This window comes from Oncorhynchus gorbuscha, linkage group LG13 (genome assembly GCF_021184085.1).
Source record: "Oncorhynchus gorbuscha isolate QuinsamMale2020 ecotype Even-year linkage group LG13, OgorEven_v1.0, whole genome shotgun sequence".
NCBI lineage: Eukaryota > Metazoa > Chordata > Actinopteri > Salmoniformes > Salmonidae > Oncorhynchus > Oncorhynchus gorbuscha.
The window spans coordinates 4,484,098-4,505,903 of NC_060185.1; the positions used below are offsets into that span (position 1 = coordinate 4,484,098).

The 21,806-nt window shown below is 49.4% G+C and overlaps 1 protein-coding gene across 1 annotated transcript in view; it reads right to left on the reverse strand.

Annotated features, from left to right (window-relative positions):
* Positions 1–1,785: 1,785 nt before the first annotated feature.
* Positions 1,786–21,806, reverse strand: part of fndc3a (fibronectin type III domain containing 3A) — a 110,708-nt gene continuing 90,687 nt past the window's right edge. Inside the window, 10 exon segments of the mRNA XM_046296291.1 lie at positions 1,786–2,232; positions 7,570–7,700; positions 8,398–8,567; positions 12,237–12,449; positions 13,276–13,414; positions 15,154–15,285; positions 15,351–15,366; positions 20,487–20,636; positions 20,813–20,926; positions 21,160–21,353. Coding sequence (XP_046152247.1) covers positions 1,921–2,232; positions 7,570–7,700; positions 8,398–8,567; positions 12,237–12,449; positions 13,276–13,414; positions 15,154–15,285; positions 15,351–15,366; positions 20,487–20,636; positions 20,813–20,926; positions 21,160–21,353 — 1,571 coding nt within the window. The 3' untranslated portion in view covers positions 1,786–1,920.

Below are 21,806 nucleotides of genomic sequence, written 5' to 3' on the forward strand. Positions count from 1 at the left end.
ATCGGAAGTTCCCAGTTCACAGTTGGAAATTTCACTTGAATGACCTTCAAGTCGGACTTAAATTCAAGTCGGAATTACACGCGGGGAAACTCTGAGAAAATGATGTTACTCGAGTTGAGACGTTTCACCGCTGTACCTGAAAAACCTTTTCCAACCAAAACAAATGACAACAAATTTTGGTTTCTGACAATTACAACCGTATCAAATTTGGATAAATGTAGCTATAGCTAGTCTGACCATTATTTGTCAACGTTAAGCTAGCTAACTTTATTATAAGCGACGTTAGCAAGCCTATCAAAGCCAGCTTGAATCTTATTGATCCTGTCACAGACATAGCATTTCCACAGCATGTTTAACTGTGGCACACCTACACACCGTGCGTTTCTGTGCAAAACACTGGCCAGATCAGATCCCAGGTCCTAACAGCACATATGCTATATAATATAAACCTCTACACTAACATAGTTTCATACTGGACCCTTTTAACCACCGATATAAATAAATGAATGCTCTATACATATATATGGTTTGGACACATACATGGTGAGTGAAATTTATCTTTTAACTGTAAAACCCTGCTCCTTCATTATCCATTCTGTACAGGTTAACCAATCACAATGAAGAAAAGAGCCTCACAGTGGAGGTGTCACAATACCAATACCCATAAAACCTAGCGGTCAAACAGGGAAATGGTTCCAATAGTATTTCCACCGTTCATAGGGGATTGTTTTTTTATAGAAACACTTCAAATGAAGGGCTGTGTTTTGTGTCGGCTTAGTCTGGCGGGACATTTTTGATAACCCTGTACATTTCTCTAGGACTTTTATCAATATATTTCGGCTCCATTTTGCTCTCAGATGTGAAAATGCTAATTAGCATCAAAGTAGACAACATGCAAAACTACAAATCCCAGCATGCTCCTGCACGTCATCTCTAGCTGACACCTTAGCTAACAGGTGTTTTGTGTCAATTTAAAACTTGGACAATTCTGTCTTGTGCATTTATTTTTTTTTTTTTTGCCAATTTATTCATTACTACATTTAGCTAACAATAGATAGTTAATTCGATTCGGCAGTCTCGTCCAGATCATCATGGTATTTGTAGTTCTTTATGATAGCCACATTAGCAGCTAATTAGCATTTAAGTTTTGCAAGGTAAATACAGGTGAATATATTGACGAAAGTCACTCTGTCTGAACGAGAGGGGTTATCAAAACGTCACAACAGGGCAAGCCTCCACGCAAACACAGCCCTTATTTTAAGTGTTTCTAAAGATCCACTATGTGAAAAAACAAAACTATTGGAACCATTTCCCTGTTTGACCTCTAGGTGTTATGGGTATTATGACTCATAATGTGGTACTCTATTCTGTGCAGGGTAACGAAACACAGCGGTGTCTTGTTAAACATTGAGAGGCTTCTGTAAAGGGAGGTTAGGGAGGGGGAAGACAGGAAGCCATCATTTCCTCTGGACTTCCTGCCTCCTGGACTCCCTCACCGGTGCTAATCATAATCAACCCAGAGGTGACAACAGAAATAAACTACAACATCAAACAGGAAATTAAAGCTGTAACCCTGCAGCTTGGAGGAGAAGGACAAGGGAGGAACTGGGGAGGAGGAGACGGAAGGGAGGAACTGGGGAGGAGGAGACGGAGGAGAAGGAAGGGAGGAACTGGGGAGGAGGAGGAGGAGAAGGAAGGGAGGAACTGGGGAGGAGGAGACGGAGGAGAAGGAAGGGAGGAACTGGGGTGGAGGAGACGGAGGAGAAATGGGGTGGAGGAGACGGAGGAGAGGAAGGGAGGAACTGGGGAGGAGGAGACGGAGGAGAAGGAAGGGAGGAACTGGGGAGGAGGAGACGGAGGAGAAGGAAGGGAGGAACTGGGGAGGAGGAGGCGGAGGAGAAGGACAAGGGAGATACAAGCTCACTTGATAACAAAGTACTGGATGATGAAAGCGATGAGGATGGAGATGACTGCACAGAGCATGATGATGAGAGCAGCCCACTGCTCATCTGTTAAGGGCCTGGCGGGGTCAGCTCCAGCCCGGGGGCCCACACTGCTCACACTGCCCGCTGACAGCTCACTGCGCTGGGGGGAGAGCGTCACCGTGGGGCTGTAGGGACCACTCAGCTCTGGAGCATCCTGGCACTGGCGGATGGCACACACCCTGAAGCGGTACTCACTGTTGGGCTGCAGCCCGGGCATCTGGTAGGTCGTAGCAGAACCTTTATACACCTGGACGAGAGAGAGAGGTTAGAATACACCTGGTACAAGATGGAAGAGCCTTTTTACACCTGGAGAAGAGAGACAGCGAGAGAGAGGGAGGGAGAGAGCGAGGAGACAGCGAGAGAGAGGAGACAGCGAGAGAGAGAGAGGGAGAGAGGAGACAGCGAGAGAGAGGGGGAGAGAGGAGACAGCGAGAGAGAGGAGACAGCGAGAGAGAGGAGACAGCGAGAGAGAGAGAGGAGAGGAGACAGCGAGAGAGAGGAGACAGCGAGAGAGAGAGAGAGAGAGAGGAGACAGCGAGAGAGAGGTGACAGCGAGAGAGAGGAGACAGCGAGAGAGAGGAGACAGCGAGAGAGAGAGGGAGAGAGAGGAGACAGCGAGAGAGAGAGGGAGAGAGAGGAGACAGCGAGAGAGAGAGGGAGGGAGAGAAAGGAGACAGAGAGAGAGGGAGAGAGAGGAGACAGAGAGAGAGAGGAGAGAAAGGAGACAGAGAGAGAGGGAGAGAAAGGAGACAGAGAGAGAGAGGAGAGAGAGAGAGGAGAGAGAGAGAGAGAGAGAGAAAGAAGACAGAGAGAGAGGAGAGAAAGGAGACAGCAAGAGAGAGAGAGGAGACAGAGAGAGAGAGACAGCAAAAAGAAAAGGACAACCAGTGAAGAACAAACACCATTGTAAATACAACCCATATTTATATATTTTCCCTTTTGTAATTTAACTATTTGCCCATCATTACAACACTGTATATATGACATTTGTAATGTCTCTATTCCTTTGGAACTTTTGTGAGTGTAATGTTTACTGTAAATTGTTATTGTTTATTATCTATTTCACTTGCTTTGGCAATGTTAACATGTGTTTCCCATGGCAATAAATCCCTTTGAATTGAATTGATACAGGAAAGAGAGAGGTAGAGAGGAAAGGGAGGTGAATACACAGGAAGTAGGAGGGAGACAGAAGACATGGTCTGCCTCAGTAGCTTGGAGGCCTGTGATTGGATAGAGTGATGAAAGGACAAAATCTTTGTGTTAAATGGCAGACACATACAGCTTCCTTATTTAATTTGGTTGTCATATAACAGGCAGATTAGCGTCAGACAGCAGCCTCTGAGCCCACCATTACCATAGCCATTACTGTTGTGGCTTTTCAACCTCTGCCATATTGTGGATTCGGATCCATCTATCTAATAGAACTCGGAGGGCTTTCTTTAATGGAACCTTCTCTGTAATGGTGTACCGCAGGGCAGCTCTCTTGGCCCTCTACCAATGACCTGCCACTGGCATTAAACAAAGCCTGTGTGTCCACGTATGCTGATGATTCAACCCTATACGTGTCAGCCACCACAGCTAGTGAAGTCACTGAAACCCTTAAAGAGTTGCAGTCTGTTTTGGATTGGGTGGCCAGTAATAAACTGGTCCTGAACATCTCTAAAACTAAGAGCATTGTATTTGGTACAAATCATTCCCTAAGTTCTAGACCTCAGCTAAACCTGGTAATGAATGATGTGGCTGTTGAACAAAATGATAAATAAATAATAAAAAATAATAAAAATGATTTATGCAAATCGGGTCCGGGTGGGAAAGCCCCAGGTCCATTTCAGAACGGATCCAACTTTTACACCCATGAAAACCTCCAATGCACATAAAACACTGCATGTTCATATTTCCGGGTTGGCCTGCTAAGAGTTACTGCTGAGCCCACCACTACCCCAGGTTGGCCTGCTAAGAGTTACTGCTGAGCCCACCATTGGCCTGCTACCTGCTGAGCCCAGGTTGGCCTGCTAAGAGTTACTGCTGAGCCCACCATTACCCCAGGTTGGCCTGCTAAGAGTTACTGCTGAGCCCACCACTACCCCAGGTTGGCCTGCTAAGAGTTACTGCTGAGCCCACCACTACCCCAGGTTGGCCTGCTAAGAGTTACTGCTGAGCCCACCATTACTCCAGGTTGGCCTGCTAAGAGTTACTGCTGAGCCCACCATTACCCCAGTTTGGCCTGCTAAGAGTTACTGCTGAGCCCACCATTACCCCAGGTTGGCCTGCTAAGAGTTACTGCTGAGCCCACCACTACCCCAGGTTGGCCTGCTAAGAGTTACTGCTAAGCCCGCCATTACCCCAGGTTGGCCTGCTAAGAGTTACTGCTGAGCCCGCCACTACCCTAGGTCGGCCTGCTAAGAGTTACTGCTGAGCCCACCACTACCCCAGGTCTGCCTGCTAAGAGTTACTGCTGAGCCCACCATTACCCCAGGTTGGCCTGCTAAGAGTTACTGCTGAGCCCACCACTACCCCAGGTTGGCCTGCTAAGAGTTACTGCTGAAGCCCACCATTACCCCAGGTTGGCCTGCTAAGAGTTACTGCTGAGCCCACCACTACCCCAGGTTGGCCTGCTAAGAGTTACTGCTGAGCCCACCATTACCCCAGGTTGGCCTGCTAAGAGTTACTGCTGAGCCCACCATTACCCCAGGTTGGCCTGCTAAGAGTTACTGCTGCCCACCACTACCCTGGTTGGCCCACCATTACCCCAGGTTGGCCTGCTAAGAGTTACTGCTAAGCCCACCATTACCCCAGGTTGGCCTGCTAAGAGTTACTGCTAAGCCCACCATTACCCCAGGTTGGCCTGCTAAGAGTTACTGCTAACCACTACCCCAGGTTGGCCTGCTAAGAGTTACTGCTGAGCCACCATTACCCCAGGTTGGCCTGCTAAGAGTTACTGCTGAGCCCACCATTACCCCAGGTTGGCCTGCTAAGAGTTACTGCTAAGCCCACCATTACCCCAGGTTGGCCTGCTAAGAGTTACTGCTGAGCCCACCATTACCCCAGGTTGGCCTGCTAAGAGTTACTGCTAAGCCCACCATTACCCCAGGTTGGCCTGCTAAGAGTTACTGCTAAGCCCACCACTACCCCAGGTTGGCCTGCTAAGAGTTACTGCTGAGAGGGATGGAGAGGGAGGCTAGACACCTGGGGTCTCCTCAGGGATCAACATCAGTCATCATAACGATGCATTTAGACAGAGGAATCACCATTCGGCCTGATAAAGATCTCCTACAGCTGCGCTAACTGGCACAACAGATAACCTCCATCTATTTTGTCGCTGATTTGCATAATGTAGTTGTACAGCAGAGTGGTCACCAACATTTTCTGAGTCAAGAACACTTCCTGATGCCAAGATCTACCGTTGTGTATTTGTTTTATTAAACGCGACGTAAAACCGTGAGCCTATTGCAACATTAAGCTATTAAACACAGTTCTGTAGCAGTGAGGTTTGTGCAGTAGGCTATAAGACCAGTACATTATCACTGCATTGCGGCTATGCTTGACTTGCTCTCCCAATGCTGTTCTTCTCAGATCATTTTGAAATTATGTAAATGTTTTGGGATATGATCACGCTGGTAATGGATCATTTGTTGATGGTCAGTCTGAGGTGAGGGAGCAGGGGTGACCTGACTCTCTGTCCCTCTGCTCTCTCACCTGTCCCTCTGCTCTCTCACCTGTCCCTCTGCTCTCTCACCTGTCCCTCTGCTCTCTCACCTGTCCCTCTGCTCTCTCACCTGTCCCTCTGCTCTCTCACCTGTCCCTCTGCTCTCTCACCTGTCCCTCTGCTCTCTCACCTGTCCCTCTGCTCTCTCACCTGACTCTCTGCTCTCTCACCTGACTCTCTGCTCTCTCACCTGACTCTCTGTCCCTCCGCTCTCTCACCTGACTCTCTGCTCTCTCACCTGACTCTCTGCTCTCTCACCTGACTCTCTGTCTCTCCGCTCTCTCACCTGACACTCTGCTCTCTCACCTGACACTCTGCTCTCTCACCTGACACTCTGCTCTCTCACCTGACACTCTGCTCTCTCACCTGACACTCTGCTCTCTCACCTGACACTCTGCTCTCTCACCTGACACTCTGCTCTCTCACCTGACACTCTGCTCTCTCACCTGACACTCTGCTCTCTCACCTGACACTCTGCTCTCTCACCTGACACTCTGCTCTCTCACCTGACTCTCTGCTCTCTCACCTGACACTCTGCTCTCTCACCTGACTCTCTGCTCTCTCACCTGACTCTCTGCTCTCTCACCTGACTCTCTGCTCTCTCACCTGACTCTCTGCTCTCTCACCTGACTCTCTGCTCTCTCACCTGACTCTCTGCTCTCTCACCTGACTCTCTGCTCTCTCACCTGACTCTCTGCTCTCTCACCTGACTCTCTGCTCTCTCACCTGACTCTCTGCTCTCTCACCTGACTCTCTGCTCTCTCACCTGACTCTGCTCACCTGACTCTCTGCTCTCTCACCTGACTCTCTGCTCTCTCACCTGACTCTCTGCTCTCTCACCTGACTCTCTGCTCTCTCACCTGACTCTCTGTCCCTCTGCTCTCTCACCTGACTCTCTGCTCTCTCACCTGACTCTCTGTCCCTCTGCTCTCTCACCTGACTCTCTGCTCTCTCACCTGACTCTCTGTCCCTCTGCTCTCTCACCTGACTCTCTGTCCCTCTGCTCTCTCACCTGACTCTCTGTCCCTCTGCTCTCTCACCTGACTCTCTGTCCCTCTGCTCTCTCACCTGACTCTCTGTCCCTCTGCTCTCTCACCTGACTCTCTGTCCCTCTGCTCTCTCACCTGACTCTCTGTCCCTCTGCTCTCTCACCTGACTCTCTGTCCCTCTGCTCTCTCACCTGACTCTCTGTCCCTCTGCTCTCTCACCTGACTCTCTGTCCCCTCTGCTCTCTCACCTGACTCTCTGTCCCTCTGCTCTCCCACCTGACACTCTGCTCTCTCACCTGACACTCTGCTCTCTCACCTGACTCGGTCTTCCAGCTGATGGTGAAACTCAAGTCACACTGCATTATTTTTGCCTCATGTACCAATTCATGTTGTTACTCCTTTGACCAGAGAAAGTGAAATAACGATTTAAAAACAAGACACAAGCTACTAATAATAGCAACTCAAACGTATAAATACACTGTTACTGATAACAGCTGCAGTGCCGGTTGTAGCGTGAGTGGAAGTAGGGAGAACGAGCATTTTATGGTTTACAAAAATGCAGTAGCAGTGTGTTGGTAAAATTATTGGGGAAGCAAAGCCAGGAAGAAAAAAAACATTTTACAAACAAAGTTCTCGGTTGTGGCAGAATAAATTCAACCACACCTTTGTAGTTCTACCTTCAGGAATGCCTTAGAGATCAACCAGCTGTCGGTGACCTGCCGGTTGGTGACCCTCCGGTTGCACAGCGATGACTTAAGACGGTGACGTGAATTCAATGACAAGCCAACGTGGTACGACTTCGGTGAGGTGCTACCAATTGACAATAGCTGTGGTGAGTTCCCCCCCCATCCAGTGTTACATAAATCACATCCCTTCTCATTCTTCTTACCTGTTTGTACTCAGAGTTACCCATCATGCTTTGCACCGTGTAGATGATGGGGTCTCCCTTCATGGGCAGCAGGGGCTCCCAGCTCACCTCACAGACTGAAGACATGTCCTCCACACGCTCCACTCTGGGAGCTATAGAGAGAGAGTACAACACGCTCAAAGATTAAGGCTGAAAGGTGAGGACAATGAGGCTGAAGGCTGAGGACAGTGAGGCTGAAAGGTGAGGACAGTGAGGCTGAGGACAATGAGGCTGAAAGGTGAGGACAATAAAGCTGAGGACAGTGAGGCTGAAAGGTGAGGACAATGAGGCTGAAAGGTGAGGACAATAAAGCTGAGGACAGTGAGGCTGAAAGGTGAGGACAATGAGGCTGAAAGGTGAGGACAATAAAGCTGAAAGGTGAGGACAGTGAGGCTGAAAGGTGAGGACAGTGAGGCTGAAAGGTGAGGACAGTGAGGCTGAAAGGTGAGGACAGTGAGGCTGAAAGGTGAGGACAATGAGGCTGAGGAGAGTGAGGCTGAAAGCTGAGGACAGTGAGGCTGAAAAGTGAGGACAGTGAGGCTGAGGACAGTGAGGCTGAAAGGTGAGGACAGTGAGGCTGAGGACAGTGAGGCTGAAAGCTGAGGACAATGAGGCTGAGGACAGTGAGGCTGAGGACAGTGAGGCTGAAAGGTGAGGACAGTGAGGCTGAGGACAGTGAGGCTGAGGACAGTGAGGCTGAGGACAGTGAGACTGAAAGGTGAGTCAGGAACAGGTGAGAGGATGGGAGAGAACGGGACAGGAAGTGAGGTGAGAGGACGTGTGGAGGATAGAGGGGCTGAAAAGAGAGACGTACCTTTAATAGGGGCGGGGGGCGAGCGGGGGTGGTGAAGGTGTAAACCGTGGAGAAGGGACCTTGGCCCGCCTCGTTGAAGGCCTGGATGCGGAACATGTACGAGGTACACTCATTGAGTCGCTGGACTTTGTGAGTGTGGCAGGGCCCTCTGTACAAGGAGACAAACCTGCAGGGGAGAGAGGGGACGACGGGAGAGAGGGGACGGGGAGAGAGGGGACGGCAGGGGAGAGGGGAGAGGGGACGGCAGGGAGGGGACGGCAGGGGGAGAGAGGGGACGGCAGGGGGAGAGAGGGGACGGCAGGGGGAGAGAGGGGGACGGCAGGGGGAGAGAGGGGAGGGGGAGAGAGAGGGGACGACAGGGGGGAGAGAGGGGACGGCAGTGGGGAGAGAGGGGACGACAGGGGAGAGAGGGGACGACAGGGGAGAGAGGGGACGACAGGGGAGAGAGGGGACGACAGGGGAGAGAGGGGACGACAGGGGAGAGAGGGGACGACAGGGGAGAGAGGGGACGACAGGGGAGAGAGGGGACGACAGGGGAGAGAGGGGACGACAGGGGAGAGAGGGGAGAGAGAGGGGACGGCAGGGGGGAGAGGGGAGGGGGGGAGAGAGGGGGACGGCGGGGGGAGAGGGGACGGCAGGGGGAGAGAGGGGGGCGGCAGGGGAGAGAGGGGACGGCAGGGGGAGAGAGGGGACGGCAGGGGGAGAGAGGGGACGGCAGGGGGAGAGAGGGGACGGCAGGGGGAGAGAGAGGGGACGGCAGGGGGGAGAGGGGACGGCAGGGGGAGAGAGGGGACGGCAGGGGGAGAGAGGGGACGGCAGGGGGAGAGAGGGGACGGCAGGGGGAGAGAGGGGACGGCAGGGGGGAGAGAGGGGACGGCAGGGGGAGAGAGGGGACGGGGAGAGAGGGAACGGCAGGGGACGGCAGGGGGAGAGAGGGGACGGCAGGGGGAGAGAGGGGACGGCAGGGGGAGAGAGGGGACGGCAGGGGGAGAGAGGGGACGGCAGGGGGAGAGAGGGGACGGCAGGGGGGAGAGAGGGGACGGCAGGGGGAGAGAGGGGACGACAGGGGAGAGAGGGGACGGCAGTGGGGAGAGGGGGACGGCAGTGGGGAGAGAGGGGACGAGGGGAGGGGGGACGACAGGGGAGAGGGGGACGACAGGGGAGAGAGGGGGACGGGGGAGAGAGGGGACGACAGGGGAGAGAGGGGACGACAGGGGAGAGACGGGGGACGGCAGGGGGAGAGAGGGGACGGCAGGGGGAGAGAGGGGGCAGGGGGGAGAGGGGACGGCAGGGGGAGAGAGGGGGACGGCAGGGGGGAGAGAGAGGGGGAGAGAGGGGACGGCAGGGGGAGAGAGGGGGGGACAGGGGGGGGAGAGGGGACGGCAGGGGGGAGAGGGGAGAGGGGAGAGAGGGGACGACAGGGGAGAGAGGGGACGGCAGGGGGAGAGAGGGGACGAGGGGGAGAGAGGGGACAGGGGAGAGAGAGGGGAGGCAGGGGAGAGAGGGGACGGCAGGGGGAGAGGGGGACGGCAGGGGGAGAGAGGGGACGGCAGGGGGAGAGAGGGGACGGCAGGGGGGAGAGAGGGGACGGCAGGGGGAGAGAGGGGACGACAGGGGAGAGAGGGGACGGGGGACGGCAGGGGGAGAGAGGGGACGGCAGGGGGAGAGAGGGGACGGCAGGGGGGAGAGAGGGAGGCAGGGGGAGAGGGGACGGCAGGGGGAGAGAGGGGAGACAGGGGAGAGAGAGGGACGGCAGTGGGGAGGGGGGACGACAGGGGAGAGAGGGGACGACAGGGGAGAGGGGAGGGGAGGGGGGACGACAGGGGAGAGAGGGGAGGGGGACGGCAGGGGAGAGGGGAGAGGGGGGAGGGGACGGCAGGGGGAGAGAGGGGACGGCAGGGGGAGAGGGGACGGCAGGGGGAGAGGGGACGGCAGGGGGAGAGGGGGACGGCAGGGGGAGAGAGGGGACGGCAGGGGGAGAGAGGGGGACGGCAGGGGGACGGGAGAGAGAGGGGACGGCAGGGGGGAGAGAGGGGACGGCAGGGGAGGGGGGGACGGCAGGGGGAGGGGGGACGGCAGGGGGGAGAGGGGACGGCAGGGGGAGAGGGGGACGGCAGGGGGAGAGAGGGGACGGCAGGGGGAGAGAGGGGACGGCAGGGGGAGAGAGGGGACGGCAGGGGGAGAGAGGGGACGGCAGGGGGAGAGAGGGGACGGCAGGGGGAGAGAGGGGACGGCAGGGGGAGAGAGGGGACGGCAAGGAGAGAGGGGACGGCAAGGAGAGAGGGGACGGCAAGGAGAGAGGGGACGGCAAGGAGAGAGGTATGAAACAGGTCGTCTGCCAGTCTCCTTATTTGAACATGGCAACACATTTAGTTGGAACCATGTCCAACATTTCACTAAAACTGAAGGTTGCAGCTTCAAAAGTGGCCCCATATCAACACCTGTCTGCCCCATATCAACACCTGTCTGCCCCATATCAACACCTGTCTGAACCATATCAACACCTGTCTGCCCCATATCAACACCTGTCTGCCCCATATCAACACCTGTCTGCCCCATATCAACACCTGTCTGCCCCATATCAACACCTGTCTGCCCCATATCAACACCTGTCTGCCCCATATCAACACCTGTCTGCCCCATATCAACACCTGTCTGCCCCATATCAACACCTGTCTGCCCCATATCAACACCTGTCTGCCCCATATCAACACCTGTCTGCCCCATATCAACACCTGTCTGCCCCATATCAACACCTGTCTGCCCCATATCAACACCTGTCTGCCCCATATCAACACCTGTCTGCCCCATATCAACACCTGTCTGCCCCATATCAACACCTTTCTGAACCATATTAACACCATATTAACACCTTTCTGCACCATATCAACACCTGTCTTCCAGTTGATTTATTGTTCTGACATTGTGAGAATCCTGGGCACCTCTCTGATTCAGAGAGGAAGACATTTCAGTTGAACACATTCAGTTGGACAACTGACTAGGTATCTCCCCCCCCCTTTTCCTTTAGTCCTGGCAAAAACTAGTTGATAGTTTTGAGATTCTGAAGTTTGCACGCCAAACGGGCTGGTTGTCTATTCTATTGTCATGGACATTCTAAGCAGCCAAGGTTGCTACGGACACTAACTACTTCTCCTTTGTTACGTTTATAAATTGCCTGGCTGGGCTGTGGGACAGTGGAGAATTCAAATGGAACTTAAAAAGGTATTACCCGGGAATTGTGGTGAATAACTCCCTGCTATCAACCAATCAGCATCCAGGATTCATACAACCTGTTTTATAATGATAGTATACACACACTATATATTTCCATCCAGAGATGCCAGGCTAATGATATTGTAGGGTTTTACCAGGCTACCAACCTGCCTCTTGTCCTCCATCTACAGCTGGTACTAATGATATTGTAGGGTTTTACCAGGCTACCAACCTGCCTCTTGTCCTCCATCTACAGCTGGTACTAATGATACTGTAGGGTTTTACCAGGCTACCAACCTGCCTCTTGTCCTCCATCTACAGCTGGTACTAATGATATTGTAGGGTTTTACCAGGCTACCAACCTGCCTCTTGTCCTCCGTCTGCAGCTGGTACTAATGATACTGTAGGGTTTTACCAGGCTACCAACCTGCCTCTTGTCCTCCGTCTACAGCTGGTACTAATGATACTGTAGGGTTTTACCAGGCTACCAACCTGCCTCTTGTCCTCTGTCTACAGCTGGTACTAATGATACTGTAGGGTTTTACCAGGCTACCAACCTGCCTCTTGTCCTCCATCTACAGCTGGTACTAATGATACTGTAGGGTTTTACCAGGCTACCAACCTGCCTCTCTTGTCCTCCGTCTGCAGCTGGTACTGGAGGGCGTCTGAGGGCGTGGCCTTGGCCGGTCCGTCACCCCACTTCAGCCTGAGGGTCTGGTGGCTGAACGCAGTACACTCTAGCCGGGGGGGCTGGGGAGGGAGAGGTTTGGTCTTCAACTTAAAGGTGTGGCTAAACGGACCTGAGCCGAGGTTGTTCAGAGCCTGGATGCGAATCCTACAGAGAGAGGAGAGGAAGAAAGATTTAGGGAGGAGAGCCAGAGAGATGGTTCAGAGGAGTGTCTCTGTACCTGGTGTAGTGTGTGTGTGGTGTGTCTGGTGTAGTGTGTGTGTGGTGGTGTGTGGTGTGTGTACACCTGGTGTAGTCTGTGTGTGGTGGTGTGTGGTGTGGTGGTGTGTGGTGTGTGTACACCTGGTGTAGTGTGTGTGTGGTGGTGTGTGGTGTGTGGGTACCTGGTGTAGTGTGTGTGTGGTGGTGTGTGGTGTGTGTACACCTGGTGTAGTGTGTGTGTGGTGGTGTGTGGTGTGTGTACACCTGGTGTAGTGTGTATGTGGTGGTGTGTGGTGTGTGGGTACCTGGTGTAGTGTGTGGTGTGTGTGTACCTGGTGTAGTGTGTGGTGTGTGTGTACCTGGTGTAGTGTGTGTGTGGTGGTGTGTGTGTACCTGGTGTAGTGTGTGTGTGGTGGTGTGTGGTGTGTGGGTACCTGGTGTAGTGTGTGGTGTGTGTGTACCTGGTGTAGTGTGTGTGTGGTGGTGTGTGGGTACCTGGTGTAGTGTGTGTGTGGTGGTGTGTGTGTACCTGGTGTAGTGTGTGTGTGGTGTGTGTGGTGGTGTGTGGTGTGTGTACACCTGGTGTAGTGTGTGTGTGGTGGTGTGTGGTGTGTGTACACCTGGTGTAGTGTGTGGTGTGTGTGTACCTGGTGTAGTGTGTGGTGGTGTGTACCTGTAGCTGGTGTAGTGTGTGTGTGGTGTGTACCTGTAGCTGGTGTAGTGTGTGTGTGTACCTGTGTGTACACCTGTTGTAGTGTGTGTGTGTGTGTACCTGTAGCTGGTGTCCGGTTGCAGATGCTGAATGATGTACTTGGTGACTGGTCCGACAGAGATGGACTGTCTCTCTCCCAGGTCTATGAGGTAGGAGGTGATCTCAGCCCCGTGGTCGCACGGCGGCTCCCAACCAACAGCTACAATAATAACAACAATTAGAATATTATATATAGGCCTCCCGGGTGGCGCAGTGGTTAAGGACGCTGTACTGCAGCGCCAGCTGTGCCATCAGAGTCTCTGGGTTCGCGCCCAGGCTCTGTCGTAACCGGCCGCGACCGGGAGGTCCGTGGGGCGACGCACAATTGGCCTAGCGTCGCCCGGGTTAGGGAGGGTTTGGTCGGTAGGGATGTCCTTGTCTCATCGCGCACCAGCGACTCCTGTGGCGGGCCGGGCGCAGTGTGCGCTAGCCAAGGTTGCCAGGTGCACGGTGTTTCCTCCGACACATTGGTGCGGCTGGCTTCCGGGTTGGGATGCGCGCTGTGTTAAGAAGCAGTGCGGCTTGGTTGGGTTGTGACTTTCAACCTTCGTCTCTCCCGAGTCCGTACGGGAGTTGTAGCGATGAGACAAGATAGTAGCTACTACAATAATTGGACGAAAATTGGGGAGAAAAAGGGGTAAAATACAACAAAAATAATAATAATAATATTAAAAAAAAATAATATTATATATGTTTCTCAAACCCAATTCAATTAACTGTTTCCCCGTTACTTAGGGAACATCTGCAACGACACCTCTCGACACACCACACGGATACATTATTAAACCCTTATTTAACCAGCTAAATTGACCGAGAAACACATTCTCATTTATAGCAACGACCTGGGGAATAGTTACAGGGGAGAGGAATGAACCAATCGGATGCTGGGGATGATTACCGTGATGGTATGAGGGACAGCTTGGGGAATTTAGTCAGAACACCAGGGTTAACACCCCTCCTCTTACGATAAGGGAACATGGGATGTTTAGTGACCAGACACACATGGCAATGTCCCCAATCACTGCCCTGGGGCATTGGGGTATAAATATATACAGTACCAGTCAAATGCTTGGACACCTACTCATTCAATGGTTGTTCTTTATTTTTTACTATTTTCTACATTGTAGAATAATAGTGAAGGCATCACAACTATGAAATAACACATACAGTGGGGCAAAGAAGTATTTAGTCAGGCACCAATTGTGCAAGTTCTCCCACTTAAAAAGATGAGAGAGGCCTGTAATTTTCATCATAGTTAGACTTCAACAACAAAATGAGGGGGAAAAAAATCCTGAAAATCACATTGTAGGATTTTTTATGAATTTATTTGCAAATTATGATGGAAAATAAGTATTGGCTGACCATGTCTTAAAGTAATGATGGAATGTCATTTCTCTTTGCTTATTTGAGCTGTTCTTACCATAATATTTACCAATTATCTTCTGTATACCACCCCTACCTTGTCACAACACAACTGATTGGCTCAAACGCTTTAAGAAGGAGAGATATTCCACAAATGAACTTTTAACAAGGCACACCTGTTAATTGAAATGCATTCCAGGTGACTACCCCATGAAGCTGGTTGAGAGAATGCCAAGAGTGTGCAAAGCTGTCATCAAGGCAAAGGGTGGAAACTTTGAAGAATCTCAAATATAAAATATATGTTTATTTGTTTAACACTTTTTTTTAGTTGCTACATGATTCCATATGTGTTATTTCATAGTTTTGATGTCTTCACTATTATTACACAATGTATAAAACAACAAAAATAAAGAGAAACCTTTGAATGGGTGGGTGTCTAAACTTTTGACTGGTACTGTATATATATATATATTTTTTTTTAAATGGCCCCAATGAGGCTTTACAACGTTCAACAAGACAAACAAAACAATGACAAACCAAACTCTAGACAAGTGGAGGGGGAGTAGAGAGGAGGCGTGGGGGGTCCATCTTCCTCCTCCTCCTCCTCCTCTTCCTCATGGTCAAAGTGGAGTGTGGTTATATCCTTCCTGTTTGAGGGCATGGACGCTGCTGACGGCCGCAGGTACAGAAGGAGGAGTTTGACAGAGGACAGCCTCGGGCCAACAGACCCTGACCCAGCCCTGTCTCAGCCTGGAGATGATTTACAGAAGAAACAAAGTTTAATGCCGTGACACAAGGAGTCTGTCTTCACTGCCAGACAAATAGTTTGTTTATCTGGACACTGTCAGTTACCTACTTTTCCTGGATTTGGGTTGATGTAATCTAAGTGTGCTACATTATATATATACAAAAAGTATGTGGACACCCCTTCAAATGAGTGATGACTCCTTGCTGTCCCCAGTCCACCTGGCCATGACAGGTGTTAAACTGGAGTACACATCCATGCCCCATAGACAAACATTGTCAGTCCCATACTGAAGAGATCAGTGACTTTCAATGTCCCCGTTATAGGATGCTCCTGCTCCAGTTTCAACTGTTCTGCCTTAGAGCTGCCCCGGTTAACTTCAACCATGCTGGTCATTTATGAATTTGAACATCTTGGAGCAACAATGGTTCTGCCATAAAGTGGTAGGCCACACAAGCTCAGAACGAGAAAACTGAAGTTTGTTAAAATGCTCTGTCCTCTAACATTCTCTCTTTCTGAGTTCCAAACTGCCTCTGGAAGCAACATCAGCACAATAACTGTTTGTCCCAGGACATCATGAAATGGGTTTCCGTGGCTGCCCCGCACCTGACTGATCACCATGTCCAATGACAACTGTTCTGCTTAGTATGTATTTGACCATGCCATTGGACTTTGAACAGTTGAAACATCTTGTCATTTTCTGTTATAATCAACCATCTGGCAGTCCGACGGAAGAATCTGGATTTGGCGGATGGCAGAAGAACGTTATTTGCCCAATGCATAGTGCCAACTGTAAAGTTTGGTGGATGAGGCCTTTCCAGGGAAATCTTAACCTAGAAATACAATGACATTCTATACACCTGCATTGTTTGCTGTTTGGGGTTTTAGGCTTTTCTGTTTCAGCACTTTGAGATATCAGCTGATGTACAAAGGGCTCCATATAAATAAATTTGATTTGATTTGATTTGTATAAGATCGGTGTTTGAAGAACCTTTACAAGCCTCAACAAGAGCAAACAAAACAATGACAAACCAAACTGACCTAGACAAGTGGAGGGGGACTAGAGAGGAGGCATGGGGGGTCCATCTTCCTCCTCCTCCTCTTCCTCTTCCTCATGGTCAGTGGAGGTGTGGTATCCCCACAGCAATGTTCCTCTTTGAGGGAAAGCCTTCCCAGAAGAGTGGAGGCTGTTATAGCAGAATGAAGTTTGACAGAGGAAAGCCTTCGCTGAACAGACCTGTTATAGCAGCAATGTTCCAACAGCCTGGAGATGAGAGAGATGTTACAGAAGAAACAAAGGCTCTTAATGCCGTGACACAAGGAGTCTGTCTTCACTGCCAGACAAATAGGATTATGTTTTCGCAGGACACTGTCAGTTTCCTACTTTTCCCTGGATTTGGGTTGATGTAATCGGAAGATACTAGCTACATTATATATATACAAAAAGTATGTGGACACCCCTTCAAATGAGTGGATTCAGGCCATTTCAGCCACACCCGTTGATGACAGGTGTATAAACTGGAGTACACATCCATGCAATCTCCATAGACAAACATTGTCAGTAGAATGGCCCATACTGAAGAGATCAGTGACTTTCAATGTGGCACCGTTATAGGATACCACCTTTCCTACGAGTCACATTTCTGCCCTGCTAGAGCTGCCCCGGTTAACTGTAAGTGCTGTTATTGTGAATTGGAAATATATCGGAGCAACAATGGTTCAGCCACAAATGGTAAACCACACAGCTCATTTCGATTTTATGTCCAAAAATAAGTTTGTTAAAATCCTCTGTCCTCGGTTGCAACATTCCCTTCTGAGTTCCAAACTGCCTCTGGAAGCAACATCAGCACAATAACTGTTTGTCGGGAGCATCATGAAATGGGTTTCCGTGGCCGAGCAGCCGCACACAATGTGAGCCTATCATTTTAAAAATAAAAATGGGCAAGATCACCATGTCCAATGACAAGCGTAATCGGCTGGAAATACTTATGTGAATACTCATCTAATCAAGATAACATTGGAAAAAATGGAAGTGGAAAACGTTGTTTAAAACAGAGATGAAAACAGACCATCTGGCAGTCCGACGGAAGAATCTGGGTTTGAGGGATGGCAGACAGTCAACTGCCAGATTATTTGCCCAATATCATAGTGCCAACTGTAGATTTGGTGGATGAGGCTATCTTAGATCCAGGGAAATCTTACCCTGGTGTAGAGAAATACAATGACATTCTACTAGATTCTGTGTGTAGAGGAGATAGTCTGGGGAATAACCTTTCCTGTTTCAGCATGTAAATGCCCACTCCGTGCACAAAGCGAGGTCCATACAGAAATGGTTTGTCAAGATCGGTGTTTGATACAACACTTATTAGCCTGCAGAGAGCCCTATCTATAACCCCCACTCGATTACACCTTTAGAGATGATATCTGGAATACAACACTAGATTAGCCAGGCCTAATCACCCCCAACATCAGTGTTTACACCTCACTAATGCTCAACACTAGATTACTGAATGGAAGCAAGTCCCCATATCTATGTTCCAACATCTAGAAAGCCTTACCCTGAAGAGTAGAGGATATCTATAATACAACAATGTTCCAACATCTAGAGGAATATCCTTCAACACTAGAAGAGTGGAGGCTATCTATAATAGCAACAATGTTCCAACATCTAGAGGAGATATCCTAATACCACAGAAGAGTGGAGGCTGTAATAGCACTAATGTTCCAACATCTAGAGGAGATATCCTCCCCAGAACACCAGATTACTGTGTATAGGAGAATGTTCCAACATCTAGAAAGCCTTCCCAGAAGAGTGGAGGCTGTTATAGCACTAAAGGTGTAGAGAGAACTCTATATTAAACCCATGATTTTGTAATGAGATGTGTGACCAGCAGGTGTCAACATAGCTTTGGCCACATAGTGTATCTGTGCCTTGGGTGTTGTCTATCCTTCGCAGCTAGGGAACCAAATGTATAGTTGTAATGACCACTTCTGACCACTAGGTGGTAGTGAGTGTACACCATTCTCCAGCTCTGCCTCCAAATACCACACTGTGATTACCCTGGTGTAGAGGAGATATCCCACACAATCACATTTAGAGAACTATTTTTACAACACACTAGATTACCCTGGTGTAAATATCTATAATAAATAATTTGGAAAATGCAAATTGACGGCAACAATCCCAAACAGATAAAGTATTTGGGAAAAACAAAATAATTTCAACACTAGATTACCCTTGGGAGAAGATATCAAATACAACACTAGATTACCCTGGTGTAGAGGAGATATCTAAAAATAAAACCACTCAGCTCATTTCCTGGTGATTTTATGTCCAAAAGATTACCCTGCTGTAAATAAAATAATCACAACAACTGATTCCACCTTTGTAGAGTGATATCTATAATATAAAACTGGATTAAATGTAGAGGAGAATCTAAATACAACATGATTACCCTGGTGTAGAGGAGATATCATTTTAAAACACTAGATTACCCTGGGCAAATATTGTAATACAACACCAGGTGTGGAATATCTCTTACAACACTTATTACAGAAAGACTCACAGCTGTAATACAACACCAGATTACCCTATGTGAAGATATCTTATCAATCACTAGATAACATTTAAAAAAATAAAATTAAAAAAATGTACATTTAAAACAGAGATCTAAAACAGACTAGATTACCCTGGTGTAGAGGAGCTATCTATAATACAACACTAGATTACCCTGTGTAGAGGAGCTGGATCTATAATACAACTGCCAGATTACCCTGGTGTAGAGGAGATATCTATAATACAACACTAGATTACCCTGGTGTAGAGGAGATATCTATAATACAACACTAGATTACCCTGGTGTAGAGGAGATATCTATAATACAACACTAGATTACCCTGGTGTAGAGGAGATATCTATAATACAACACCAGATTACCCTGGTGTAGAGGAGATATCTATAATACAACACTAGATTACCCTGGTGTAGAGGAGATATCTATAATACAACACTAGATTACCCTGGTGTAGAGGAGATATCTATAATACAACACTAGATTACCCTGGTGTAGAGGAGATATCTAGATATATAATACAACACTAGATTACCCTGGTGTAGAGGAGATATCTATAATACAACACTAGATTACCCTGGTGTAGAGGAGATATCTATAATACAACACTAGATTACCCTGGTGTAGAGGAGATATCTATAATACAACACTAGATTACCCTGGTGTAGAGGAGATATCTATAATACAACACTAGATTACCCTGGTGTAGAGGAGATATCTATAATACAACACTAGATTACCCTGGTGTAGAGGAGATATCTATAATACAACACTAGATTACCCTGGTGTAGAGGAGATATCTATAATACAACACTAGATTACCCTGGTGTAGAGGAGATATCTATAATACAACACTAGATTACCCTGGTGTAGAGGAGATATCTATAATACAACACTAGATTACCCTGGTGTAGAGGAGATATCTATAATACAACACTAGATTACCCTGGTGTAGAGGAGATATCTATAATACAACACTAGATTACCCTGGTGTAGAGGAGATATCTATAATACAACACTAGATTACCCTGGTGTAGAGGAGATATCTATGTTCTATAGCTTGTTCTCCATCGTCTTTTTAAATAGTTAACCAACGTGTTTTCAGCACTTTAATTTCCCTGACTGATCAAAACTCATTTTCAAATCTTTCTCTCTGTCTCAGTCTCTGTCTCTCTGTCTCTGTCTCTCTGTCCTCTCTCTCTCTCTCCCTCTCTCTCCCTCTGTCTGTCTGTCTGTCTCTGTCTGTCTCTGTCTGTCTCTGTCTGTCTCTGTCTGTCTCTGTCTGTCTCTGTCTGTCTCTGTCTGTCTCTGTCTGTCTCTGTCTCTGTCTGTCTCTGTCTGTCTCTGTCTGTCTCTCTGTCTCTCAAATATGGTCAGCAATATGCTTGAAACATCAAATCGCAAAAAAAATCTCAGTATCAAAATAATATAGTTTTGTGCGGTCAGCACTACTTGTGACAGAGAGATAGTACCGCGTAACCTTTCTGTACTGCTGTCTGGACTCACCTGTAGATAGAAAGTAGTACGTTAGAGTAACCGAAATCTGGACTCACCTGAACCCGGCAGAAGTAGTTGGTGGCGGGCAGCAGTCCCTTGACCTCGTGGGCGAGGCTGGCACCGCTGAAACACACCTGCATGGTGCCCTCCGCTGCCCCCCACTCCACACGGTACTCTGAGACGACCCCCCCGTTACATGCTGGAGCCTGGGGAGGGGAGGGAGAAAACAGAGGAGCAGGTGGCGAGACTGTTAAACACGATGGGATCCATTGATTGATTGGTTCAAACACGGACAAAACGTCCAATTTTATTTAACAGGATGACTTCATTGTTGTAGGACAAAACCACATAGAACAGAAGTCCCAGGTGTTGTAGTGCCTACCTCCCAGCTGACCACAGCCACAGTAGGGGACTTGCAGGTGATGTGAGGGGCCTTGCAGGGCTCTGGAGCCCCGGGGCCCATGGTCACCTCACAATGCTCTGACAGGGGTCCGTACTAAGACACACAGACGGGGACAGTCAAACACACTTTCTTTAGTGACACAACTTACAGGAACTGAGGAAAGATTCAGGAAAATAAAAATAATAACATTTCCCTTCGTTTGTTCACTCCTGAAGCGTATTTAGTCAAACCTACACACTGACCAAGACTATCGTGTATCATTGAATGAACCAACAAAGTTGAGTTCAGTTTTCCCAGCATTCAAGGGATTAAACAAGTCGTCTCACCCCAGCCTTGTTGGCGGCCCGAAGGCGGAAGCTGTACGTCCGTCCCGGCAGCAGACTACCCACGGTGCAGTCGACCTCCGAACCTTGGTACACCTCCCTGACCTCCTCTTGACCCGTTGACCCCTGAGGACCAGCGCCACACACCTCCACACTGTAGACCGACACCGGGCTGCCACCCCCCACACACGGCGGTCCTGGGAGAGACACACGTATACCAATTCGTTTTATTTCATTTTCACATTCCTGATTATGCTCATTACGATGATACATTTCTAAAATAGCAGCGCATATAATTACAATGATCAACAACAAAATTAGCGTTGGCCACTCTGCCTTCAGGTAACAGACAGCTTGACAACAGACAGCTTGACAACAGACAGCTTGACAACAGACAGCTTGACAACAGACAGCTTGACAACAGACAGCTTGACAACAGACTGCCTTCAGGTAACAGACAGCTTGACAACAGACAGCTTGACAACAGACAGCTTGACAACAGACAGCTTGACAACAGACAGCCTTCAGGTAACAGACACCTTGACAACAGACACCTTGACAACAGACAGCTTGACAACAGACAGCTTGACAACAGACAGCTTGACAACAGACAGCTTGACAACAGACAGCTTGACAACAGACAGCTTGAC